The 13,040-nt window shown below is 40.0% G+C and overlaps 1 protein-coding gene across 1 annotated transcript; it reads left to right on the top strand.

Moving 5' to 3' along the window:
- The first annotated feature begins 1,103 nt into the window (after positions 1–1,103).
- On the top strand, positions 1,104–2,226 carry LOC145772427 (uncharacterized). The gene is made up of 3 exons (XM_082584304.1): positions 1,104–1,193; positions 1,539–1,721; positions 2,020–2,226. The coding sequence occupies exons 2-3, from the start codon at positions 1,623–1,625 to the stop codon at positions 2,224–2,226; spliced, it is 306 nt and encodes a 101-aa protein (XP_082440430.1). The 5' UTR covers positions 1,104–1,193; positions 1,539–1,622.
- The last annotated feature ends 10,814 nt before the right edge of the window (positions 2,227–13,040 follow it).

Genomic DNA, 13,040 nt, shown 5'->3' with positions numbered 1-13,040 from the left:
GCACAACTAACCTACCATAACCATAACACATCTGATTGGCTAAGCAGCTGGTGACGTTTTGCAAAACGGGTGAGGATTGGATAAAACGAAGGCGTTTTTTGACATTTTTGAATCTGGGAAAGCAAGTTTGATAGTTGCTTACCTATAGCCTCAGTGATTGTTCTTGACAGAAGTGTTTGCGTTAATTGGCATTTATAGGCAAGACATGCGGTTTGGTGAGGACTTAGACTACTCACAAGCGTTATGAGTAATTCTAGTCACGAATACAGTAATTTTCAAGTTAAAATAGACGTGATAAAAATAATAAGAAGTTAAACTTAGAATTCAGTCATTATATTTTGCATAGTTTTTGCTAAGGTAAGCACTGCTTTCCTTGCTTTCCCTCACCGATCGTCACTGATTTTGCAAATACGGACGAAGATCGTGAATTGGGAGCAGGATTTTTGCGGAATTGGAAAAATCCTTAATGCGTAAATGCGCAGTTGGGGAAATTCGTGGATACAACAAATCTTTCAATTGCATGTTTATTTTGGAATAAAGTTGCTTTCATTTGACATGGTTAGCTCCTGCATACCTACCGTACTAATTGAAACCTGAAAAGCGGTTTTGGTCTAATTTTTAGTGCAGAAATAGGGATAGCAATCTTCTTACCTGTGCCGTTTCAGTTTTTGAGTTTAAACAAACATTAGCCTGTTTATTTTGAAATTGGTGTTTCGGGTGATTTTACCAAAAATTCGTGTTTAGGGGAATCACCATATACTTTATTTCAGATAGATGGATTCTACATTTTCTTTGTAATAAATCAGAAAAAAAGCAGAACCTATAGCATTAGGTATCAACATCATACATTTTTGTGGTATGGTAAAAGATGAAAACGTTCACAAAGTCAAAACTTGCTTGATACATTCTATTTTGCTATTTTGCTTATTTTGCACTGTGGACATGGTGCTGTAAAAAATGCTGTTGTTATTATCATTACAAAGACTTGGGTGATTAGTTATGGTTTGATACAATTAACTTCCATATGAAACCTAACTGCTTGGTTACTGACTTACTGTATAAGCATATTTTTCCGCAGTGTGTCAATTAATGAAATCTGGAGACAAAGTATGTGGCATACAGTGGTTGGAGATGTCCAGATTTGACTCAGTTGAACACAGATTTATGTCACTCCACATTATTTGAATATCTTAGTAAGTGGTTACTCACAAGCACTGGTTCCAAAAAAATTTCACCTGCTTGATTTAGCAATTATTTCTGTCAATGATGGGTAGCATGTGTGCATCTCAAATTGATATAGCTTTGGCTGCTAAGCCAGATATGTTCTTGAGCAAGAATCATGTTTACTCTGATAGGAACATAATGTGGTTTTGCAATATTTTATAAAAAATATTATTTTATCATGACTTATTATTTCATTGACTGTGTTGTAAAAAGCGCTATGAACTTCCTACTACTACTTCAACATTAACTTGGCAAACAAGCATTACAAGCCTACTGTACTCTTACGTTTAGTTGAAACTTGTTTCTTTGTTTAGAATGAAGTATCCGCTCATCCTGGTGAGGAGAAGCGAGTGCTTGCTAAATCAACCTTGGAAGGGTTAATCTTTACTACCCTGAACATGGTTGCATTGTGCAAGCACTTGCTTAATCGTGGATACGAATATGTTTCCATGGGCATCCTTACTCAAGACGTGCTGGAGGCAACGTTTGGTAATCTGGTAAGCAATTTTGTCCGCCCCGTTAGCTCAGTGGTTACGCGCCTGGCTCAAGACTACGCCTCGCTGGTTCGACTCACCGGGTGTGCGTTTGAACAACGCATTTCAGCACTGCTCTCTATTCAGCGGCACTTAGTGAATGGAATATTTCCCCGGCAACAAGACTTCAACAATCGGAAAGGCTTTGTCAGGCTTTGTCAGTCCGAGGATAAAGATTCAAAAACCAAGCAAACCAATTTTCTATGGAAACATTCGGCACTTTCCAAATTGATGCGACACATGAATTTTATTTTATTCACAGAGAGCATCAAACCGACAATGCAGTAATCCCGACATCAATCAAGTAACTAGTAATATCACTGCTTTATCTCATCGAAAATCGGTAAAGCAAATTCACGGTGGAAACACCACTTTCGGCAAGAAGAACGCGTGGACTGAGGTTTGCAACGAACCTTTTAAAAGAAGAAAAGCGATGAACACTCAAAACAGCACTGAACTCCAAAAATGAAACAATTACATTGTGTCACAAAAAAATGTGGCATATCGGGAACTGATATATGAATATCCATTCCAGATTTAATTTTGGTGGCTTACCTGTTTCTCTTACATCTATTCCTGACACGCAAGTTGTTTCTTTGGAATCTTCGAAATCTACAACGGCATCAAAAATTTTTAACCGAATGAATGCAGCACCGCTTTGTTGTAGTCCAAATATACTTGCTGCATCACCTACTACGTGAGCGTATTTTGAGTACAGCATGTTGTTGTGGTTTGTCCAATATTCGTCTAGTAATTGTTTTATGAATGCCAGTGGTGGGTTCGGTAGTATGATATTTATTTCGCGGTTTTCTGCCAGTGCAATTGCTTTGTGAAGAAGGTTGTTAGCGTCTTTGTCCGTAGCCACCTTCTGTATACTTCTTATATTATGCTTAGCAGTTTGATGTTTCCTCAGTTCTTGTACTGTAGCAAATGTAGCGTGACATGACTTGCATGGAATGGTATCATATCATGCTGAACTTCAGCGAAACAGGTTTCCACTTCTTGTAATGACAACATTTCCCATTCTTGCCACATTTTAGCCACTATTGTTTGGCGAAATCTATTAGCGTACAACTTACAAATCGAATCTTACAACTTTCTAATAAACAAAAGGAAACTTGCAAATGATTTATTGAAAGCTAGCAAATTGTGAACTTCAAAAGTGTTCATCTACAGAAATATTTTTGGTTGAAGACATGTTTTGGCTGCACAGTAGCTGTTTCAAGCAAATGTCTTTACCCGTTTGGAGGTGTTTTTTGCTGGAAGCAGAACGGGGAAGGAGAACTTTCCGTCAACGTAGGTAAAGACATTTTTTGGAGCTGTAGTTCCAGGAGAAGCTGAAGTTTTATTCAATTAATCTACTGAGTGTTACCAAAATGAAAGTTACTGCAGGCTATCGAAAGCTGTGCTATAGCATTTGGTAGCCTAGTTACGGTGCGTACCAAACATTAAAATTGTCTTGGTTTGGCGGTTGGATACGTGATTCTAATGAAGCTGTCACAACAGGGGCGCCGGAAGCAGGGGGCGGATGCCCCCTGCCCTTAAATTTTTTCTGGATGGGGGCAATGGTGCCCTTTGAGGGTCATGTAAGCTACTGCACATTTTGCAATATAGGCCAACGACTTCTGCTATTCGCTTTTAGCCTAATTATAGGGCCTATAGCCTACAGTAGGCTCACACAAATTATCCCGTGGACACATTTTATACTTTGCAGCAGATTGTGATGCTATGAATGTGAAATTTATCTTTCGTTTCTTCTTGTTCAAGCTATTTCGATCATTCATCTGTCTCACATTTCGACTTTCATGGCTAATAGCAGGAAAACGAACGAGTTGCCCAGCATCATCGCTATATCTCATCCTAAAACTCTCGTCCTAAAATCGTTCCGGCGCCCCTCTATCTCAGGTTTGTAAACTGCCTACAAAAGCTTTAAAGTGCCCCTGACAGGTTGGATCCAAGTATAGTAACTTTTTAAAGCATTTCCTAGCGCAGAATTACACTTAGCGAACTTTTTAATCTTAACCTCGTAGCTCGACTGGTTAGGGCGTAATTTAATCAAACGACTGCTCCGCAGCGCCACCACAGGCGAAACTCCATATTTTACTGCTCTGGGACGACTTTGGTGGTATTACATCATCCTAAGTGGACGTCGGCAGCAACGGATGAAACAAACGCTTCCTAGATGTAATTGGTGGATCACAGTTTGGTCGGAGTTGGTAAAAGCGGTTGCTTTTTTCGAAGATTTATTGTTTTTTGCAGTTTAATAAAACTGTACTGGAGACGTTCCTACAAAACCTAAAATATACTTGAAGCGAAAAATGAAGAAATCGTACGAATCACTATTCATATTTAATTCATCATCACTATTCAAAAATAAATAAAAGTTCTCTCTCTCTCTCATAATGTGCCATCAGTTGGCCATTGAAATCCTGTGTAACGGCCATCTGGATCTGGAAAATTGTTTCGGATTCGCCAAACAATGCATGACGGCATCACAATCCGATTGTTGCTTCCGAGAGCATCACCTTGTAGTATACACTCCAACACATGCCTGTAGGCATTTTTAATTGAGTGGTATTAACAAAATCATCTTCAGTGAAGTGAACATATACGACTAGTTTTGTATGGCCCATCCCACTTTCGAACACTTGAAGAAAACTTTGACCATTTTCTTCTCAGTACCTTGTTTTGTGGGAAAGTGGGAAAAGAAAGCACACGGTCTTTGTCACTGACAATGTCACATAAACAGCAATTTGTAGGCATTGCCTCAACCATAAATTAAAGGTACTGTTTGTGAGATACTGTTGTTACACTGCAAATGTCTATAGCCAGATCAGGACAAATAAAAAAGTATGAAAATTGTAGCCCTATGAAACTGCAATTTCAATTGAATTAAGATGCTGTTTGATAAAAGTAAACTCAACCTATTTGCAGTGTTGTACACGTCATTGAAATATATTGACGGCGTCAGCGTCAGCGCGAATTGCCTAAAAACTTGACGGCGTAAAGTACTGCGTAAGCTCTTAAAGAAATTGACGGCGTCAGCGTCAGCGCTAATTTCTAGCGCTATTTTTTGCCAGCGTCTTATAAAACGGAAATATCTCAACCAAGTTTAGGCTAACAATAGCTATAAATAAAGAGCAGGTAGGCCTATTATGTTTTGAGACTGTATTGTAATTAGCTACTTAACTTATTAGTAGGGCCATTTTAATTTGACCCAGCCCAAAAAAAAAATTTCTGACTTTATTTTTATCAAATTTTGACTTTATTTTGAACTAACGAAATTGCTTATTTATAGAGGGTAGGGCAAGCTGGGGTAAGATGATCACGGGGGCAAGGTGATCACCCCGATTTATTTTCTTTTAAAATGAAGCTTTAACACAATGCTGCCAAGTAGTGGTAGCTCTACCAAAGCGCCATTTTACATGTAACTGTCAGCTATTTTAGACTAGCCGTTTAGGACTTGTGCTAAAAAACGTGATTTTGGTAGCTAAAAGTAAAACTGCAAAATCACAAAAAGCAGGTGATAACGTTGTTTTTGAAGAATGTCAGAAAAGCGAAAGTAAGCGCATCAGGTAGGGAGTCAATTCATAATTTAGCCTTGCTTCTTACAGCTCGTTAGTATTTTTAAGTTTCAGGAGAGTGCAGTTGAAAATAAAATGTTTGGCATGGGGCAAGATGATCACTTGCACGTGGGGCAACTTGATCAGAGTGATCATCTTGCCCCACTTGAAATAATTTTGGACAGTATAATTCTGCTAGTTTGAGACTAATTTAAATGAGTGGATTTATAGTTAAAGTTACTTGCACTGTTCCTGGTTAACCTCGTGAAATTCCATAAAGTGACATCTTCATGAATTAGCCTACTGTAATTTTATCGCAGATCTTTTGATTTAGGCCTACCATACTTCATAACATATTTACTTTTTCTGAAAGAATTAGGTTATGGTACGGGTATATAAACGAAAAACTGATCATGGGAATGCTTCTTTGGAACTTCAATACAATGCCAATTCTTTTTGCCGATAGCTCCAGTGACTGCGATTTAAGTGATACAGAAATTGTAGAAGGAGACTTCATTGTAGTAAATATTACCGGAAAATCGAGAGTAGTTCCATATTTGTGAGAATCGACTTTTTTGAAGATGGCGAATACGAGGGAGTATTTTTGAAGAAAATGCAGTGCTTACCAGGAAATTTTAATTCAAGCTTCTCTTTGTAATTGATGAAGAATGATAGTGCTTCATTCACAAAAAGTGATATTGTTCACAAATTGCCGTCATCTCACTTCAGGAGTGGAAGCGAGAGAAAATCACACCAACTATATTTTAATGCCAAGCTGTCCGCATTTACATTGTAAAAACTTTGTCTAAGATTCTCCAAGCAGGGTCCAACTATAAGGGAAGCATATTTATGTTTGGGGTACAGAATAAAAATCAACACTTTTGTATAGGGAATAGCCTATCATGAAATCAGACGATTAACATTCCTAAATTAGTCTTTTTTTTACATTTATGCATGCTGCAGTAAAGAATTGGGTTTTGTTCAATTGTACCCCATGATTTACCCTTTTATAGTACCTATGGCCCTGCTGTTGAGCAATGTGCCGTGTGTTTGAATGTTTTTTTGCTGTTCGTTTGAAAGATTCTTTTGCAGTTCACGTATTGCATATCAATCGTTGTTTTTCATAATGTTAGTAGTTTGCCTCTTCAATTTGAAGCTACACCAAGTTGTTTCCATTTTTGATAATAAACCCCACCTCACAGAACGCATAAATTGTATGATCACCTTGCCCCATATGTGTGATCATCTTGCCCCAGTACTGGGGCAAGTTGATCATCTTGTCCACATTTTTTCAAATGGCTATAGATTCTCATGCTGTTGGCTTATAATGCAAAGCATGCTACCATTAGATGCGCTGATGAACACATACTTTTGTAATGCTAAGAATTTGTAAATATCTTTTAAACTTTAAATTTTATGGAGATTTTAACCTTACGATGATCATCTTGCCCCACCTTCCCCTACAGTTCTTTCTTGAATTGATACCACTTACCAAAACATAATGATGTGTCGATTTCAGACCCAAACGTAATACTTTGTCGAAAAGTCAAGGTGTTTTATGGATTATAAAAAGTTCGTTGTGTTTTATAGCGATAGGAAAATCTCCACAAATCTAACTTTTGCTGAAGACAGAAGACGATTTAGCTTGCTTAGGCATTTTTGTACTACAGAATGTCATTAGGCTAGGCTATTCCTAAAATCCAAACTGTTGATCTTCGAAAAGACCATATTTGTGAAGAGGGAGTGTTTCATAAAAATTATATAACGACGTAACAATGAATAAACAAAGGACAATTTGCGATAAAAGTTACTGCTGATCCGTGGTCATTGTGATATATTCCTGCTTTTATGGGTTAATATGGTTTAATTGTGTCGCAGTTCCTGATTTGCAATGCTTCCACGAGGATTTTGACAAAAATTACTCTCTAGAAACACAGAATTAAGTTTGTTAAAAGCCATAATTTGACAAATTTCGACTTTATTATCAATTTTGACCTATAAACTTCTTAGAAACAGTCTCTTAGGTGCTGAAAACAACTTTATTCTTTGATTTGTGGATAAACGAAGTCCTTAAAAAATTTTGACTTTATTGACTTTTGCGGGCCCTGCTTATTAGTTATTTCCTTGCAGAAAAACAAGCATTTCAAAACGTTTGTCTGACAATCTGCTGCGTTTGGACGCGTATTGTCCTTTCCAAGTGAAAACATGCGTTCCATAGCAGCGCTGGTTGGTATTGGTGTGTTGTATTTCAAAAACAAGTTGAAAACGTTTAGGCTACTCGAAAAGGTATCACTGTTCCAAGCGTGCTGTGATAGTTTAGCATGTATAAATATTTTAGCGAGGTCCACTGCACCAATATCGCTCTTTTCAGGGGCATAAAGCTCTTGAAATAAAGTATATTCAACGTCCGCGATGCCATTCATGGATTTTTCGCTTTCTGTCTCTGATCCCTCGTTCTCAATACATGTGTGATCACCATTTGGCGAACTTCTTCCGCGTGTATTCCAGGGAGCCATTCCAACCAACGCAAAAGCCGGTAATTCGGATGAGTCGCGTTGGCCAGAATACATTGTGAAACTCTTATTGTGTAACGAGATTTTCCATGAAAAAAAATGACGCATAGCGCTTGACGCTTAAAATCGGCAAAATAGTTGACGGCGCTATCACTTCCGTCAACTGAAAAATAAATTGACGGCGCTAGCCTCAGCGTCAACAAAAAGTTGACGCCGTCAAATGACGCCGTCAAATTGACGGCGTCAACGTACAACACTGCCTATTTGATCGAAACCTGATAGTAATAATAAGTTCACTTTTTCATTTCGGTAATTCTTAATTTGCACATGCTTTAGACCAACGGTGGGCAAACTGCGGCTCGCGAGCCGCATGCGGCTCTTCAACATAAATTTGTGGCTCTTGTATTGAATCGCAATATTACAAAAAAATTAAGATTGTAGTTTATAAATGTATCTCGGACTGTCAACCAAGCAGTGGCGTACCTAGGGTACAGCAGGTATGGCTCGAGCCATGGGCGCCACATTGATAGGGGCGCAAAAATGGGTTGGTATAAATTAAAATTTGTGACTTAGTCTACACTGTTTTCAAAATCTAATTTGCGGCCAATACAACACAAAGATCAAACAAGAGTCTCTCTTTTACTGATGATGATGGCGTATGAGCGATCTTTCCAGGCTAGATTGGAGGGCAGGAAATCTTCAGCCACTCAGCAGTCTCGTCGTCCAGGACCCTCAGACCATGCGCACCGTGTGGAGGCCGGTGTGTTAGGCAGTGGTGGATGACATGGTCTGCGGTCTGTTCCGTGGCACCACACTCGCATTCTGGTGATAAAGCCAGGCCCCACTTGTGCATGTCCGAACGAAAGCGGCCGACGCCAGTTCGCAGGCGGTTAAGCCTGACCCACGCAAGCCTTGCGAAGGACGTCCCTGGTGGACGGGGATCGGCGTCCGGTATGAAGTCACGGAGCGTGGAGGTGTGATTTTGCCACTCCGTGTTCCACATGTGGTTCGTCCAGTGTTCCGCATTTAAATCAAGTTCTTCTGCCTCCTTAAGTAGTTGTTGTGCGGCGCAGGCACAAAGGGGCGTCTTGATTTCAGCCGCTGCTTTATAGGTGGTGGTTTCTTGAATGTTGCATGGAGGAGATGGTCCGGGTCCAAAGCGCGGCGACCGAGAGAAATCGTGGCTCCTTTACGGCGTAGCTCAGCGGGTTGGATGCCTGCTAGGATGGGTAGGCAGTCCGTTGGAGTGGGACGTAGGCATTCAGTCACAGTGCGCAGTGCGTCGTTGATGGCGGTATCAATCTGATGGGTGTGAGAACTACGACACCAGACCGGCGCGCAGTACTCAGCGGTGGAATGAACAAGGGCTAGGGTAGCTGTACGAAGAGTTTTAGCACCAGCTCCCCAGCCGGAACCCGCCAATCGCCTCAAAAGTGCGACGCGTATAGATAGTTTTTTGCGCAGTGACTTCAAGTGCCGGCGGTACGTGAGTGACCTGTCCAGGGTTATGCCGAGGTAGCCTATGTAGGTTCGGCACAGTAGGGCAGGCGTTCCCCATCAATCTTGATGTTTATCTCACGCTGTGCCTCCCGGTTGTTAAGGTGGAAGGCCGCCGACACTGTCTTTGACTTGCTGAGCTGTAGCTTCCATTTCTGGAGGTATGCTGATAGTGTTTGCATGTCTTGGCTGAGGTTCCTCTCCACTGACTGACAGTTTCCTGCTGAGTGCAGGAGTGCCTGATCGTCTGCGTAAGCATATTTTCTGGAGATGGTGGGGGGCAAGTCGTAGGTGTATATGTTGAACAGGAGAGGAGCCAAGACTGAGCCCTGTGGGACACCGTCTTTTACTGTAGTCATTGAACATTAATGAACAATGGAATTGTGACTTTGCAAAAGCAACATTGTGCTTCTCCTGGCTCATTTTGCGTTCAGTCAGCAACAATTGGAAGTTTAGTAAAGTCGCTATAAGCAGCGATCAGTTGAAGCTTAGAAGTAGTACCAGAACTTACTTATTCATTTTTACAAGATTTTATAACTTTGTAAAATCAAAACATCGTGCAACCTTGACAAATGGAAGAATTAATTTGCACAGCATTAACAACTTATCGTCCAAATTTTCAGAGATTAGTGAGTCAAGTACATAACTCATGTGGACAAACAATCATTGTGTTTTTATTGCTGTTATGTTATGTCAACTGATTTTGCGGCTCGCTGGTGTTTATGGTTTATCCGCGAGCGGCTCTTTCGTTGAACAACTTTGCCCACCCCTGCTTTAGACCAACAGAGCCCCACACATTCACGTTTTGCAGTAGCCGTACCATACTTTACCAAGTCATCACAGAGAAAGAATGTATCCTTCCCGCTTACTGTGACGTCACAGCGGTGTTGCCGTTTTTATTTTCGCAATTGAATGAGTGCCAAATTCGCCGATGTCAACGAAAGTTTACAAGCGTGCAACTTAGTAGCCTGTTGATATTTTTTACGATTTGCTGGTCAGGGAAGTTTGTTAGTGTCATCTTTTTGGTATCTTAGGTAAATTTAGCGAATTTATTTACCTGTCAGAGGCACTTTAATGAGACATTGGAAATAAGCTTAAATGATAGTTCCAACGATCATGAAACAGAAGTTGCATAGCCTACGTGAAGAAAGATTATTGTCTTGATTTTTCATAGTAGGCCAATCTGTAAAAAACAAAATATTCCAAAGGAACTCAAAAGCCGCCACTCGTCAAGCCCAAACCGTACAATAATAGCCTAACGGTACCATAGATACGCTATCCAAGCTGGCAACCTTGATTGTTGATTGTGTCCATAAAGTCAGTCGAGCGTGACGATAATTCCACGATTGCTGAGTTGCATATCTATATGTAAGATATCTATGGTGTTATTATCGGTTATTGACCTGAAGTAACCTTTGATTTGAAGTCTGTATTATTAGGTAACGTGTTTCCAGAGCATTCGGGACATTCATTCAAAACAAACCTGGACTGTTCTTTTGTTTTCATAATTGCCAAATATCGTTTGTCATGATGTCATAAGGATGTTTACCAATAGATCTCTGATTGCAAAATCATTATTGCGTAACGTATTTTCTAGAATCTTCTACCCTACGTGACATTCTTTAAACTTCTTTAAGCTTCTGCTTGTTTACGTTTAATGCAGCTTGATAAAGCAATGGGTCTTTATGATGTAACATTGCGTAACCTTCTCGAAGTTACTAGACCGAACAACCTTCTATAAATAGTGGTGTAATTTGCGTAATTTATATCATTGAGTTGATCTTCTTCTTCTTCGTCGTATGAGCTGTTCTTCCGGACTATATGTTTGGGCATGATGTCATCAGCTACTCGACAGTCTCGTCATCCAGGGCCTTCAGTCCAAGCGTTCCATGTGGTGGTTGATGGATTGGGCAGTCATGGACGACATGATCTACTGTCTGGTCTGTGGCGCCACACTCGCATCCCGGTGAGGGAGCCAGGCCCCATCTGCACATGTCTGAACGAAAGCGACCGACGCCGGTTCGTAGGCGGTTAAGCCGGACCCACGCAAGTCTTGCGAGGGACATTCCCGGAGGATTATGAGTTGATGATTATGAGAGTTGGATTATGAGTTGACTATGAGAGTTTTGTTATGAGTTGTGGATTGGTAATAGGTGCAGAGATTATTGTGGATTGAGAGTTGAAGTAATTGAATACAAGTAAATGAGAATTGGTGGTGATATAAATTGTATTCGAAAGTAAAGTTATTTGATAAGTCGTTCGTTAAAGTCCTTCAAGAATCATTTTGCTGGTAGAATTATCCGACCATTTAATTGACTGCTTTTCGGTTATAAACCATTAAACTACGTCATTGATCCTTTCCAAGTCTCTTTTCTGGTAAGAGATAGAAAGAAATCGTGACATTCTGGAGGCTCGTCTGGGATACCCGAGGGAAAAACCGAAGATTTACCGAAAGAATAATAAATCAACAACAAGTTGTCAAAATGTCGGATACCGTTGTTACGGCCAATCTCTGTACAAATCAAACGTCATATAAAACCGTTCAAGTCTACTGAATATTACGTCATGGAAGTTGCTAGAAAATGTGCCAAAATTGCACCATCGTTCATAGACTTGTGTCAAACCTGTTTGGGCCTGTTTGGGCCTGTTTAAACAGGAAATATTACATCAGCTTTAAACACCTGTTGGAATGACTTCATAATTGTCTTTCATTATTGCGTCACAGTACTGCATACGTGAATTTGAGATATTGCTATCTATTCTGGTCATTCGTAAAATGATTGTTTGAAAGTTGGCCGCACTTTTAACTGTTGGCTTAGTGCTTGCTAGCTGGACAAAGGTTCCGTCTTTTATCCAAGTAATCTGTTGTGTAGTGACAGTTTAAGTGGTGTACGCGTTGCACCCCCTCGTTTTCGGTAGCCGTGGGCTAATTTTTACAGAAATACACTTTTTGAAAAGAAGTTCAAGTGTGTGTTTCTTCGGTCATTATATGCAGACGAAAGGATCCGGGAACTTTAAGTTAAAATTTTCCCAAGAAGAGATTATGGTTTACCGCTGTGACCATAAAAAATAAAAGACGAAGTTTGTAGTTGGTAGGCTAAGAAGCACTTAGAAGCAAAGAAATAATAAAAGAAGATCTTATTGGTTGGTAGTCTAAAGAAGCAAAGAAAATTAAAGACATTTCTTCTCGGTAGGCAACTGAAGAACTTTAAGCTAAAAAGTAAAGACATTTCTTCTCAGTTTGGTACAGAAGAAAAATAACTTTGACATTTATTGGCAAGAAAGAAGATTAAAGGCAATCCATCTGTGCTTGAAGATTCAAGTGGAAGAATCCAAGCAAGTTTTGTGGACGTTTGGACTTCACATACTCGTACAGCTACGGTATCGTGCATTTAAATTCTTTTTTGTATTTTTACGGTCTTTGCAGTTAAGTTTTTATAACTACTGTAATTTGTGTGTTTGTGTAACTTAATTTTTTAATTGTTAAATTTAGCCCTAACATTTAATATGTCTACACTCGGTGGTGACAGGGACTCGACCGCCGTCGACTCGACTGAGTTTAAGCCTGATGATGTTCTTTGCGGTCGGGCAGGCCATTCTGGGGAGGGACCCATTAACGATGAGGCTAAGTCAGTTCGAGAGGCCCGGCATCTTAGACGGGATATCTTGACTCAAATTGGGAAACTTTCTGTGGCCCTAGGTTCTTTGAG

Source organism: Aplidium turbinatum, chromosome 6 (assembly GCF_918807975.1).
Source record: "Aplidium turbinatum chromosome 6, kaAplTurb1.1, whole genome shotgun sequence".
NCBI lineage: Eukaryota > Metazoa > Chordata > Ascidiacea > Aplousobranchia > Polyclinidae > Aplidium > Aplidium turbinatum.
Note: the sequence above shows the minus strand (reverse complement) of the source record. Positions and strands in the feature narration are given on the sequence as shown.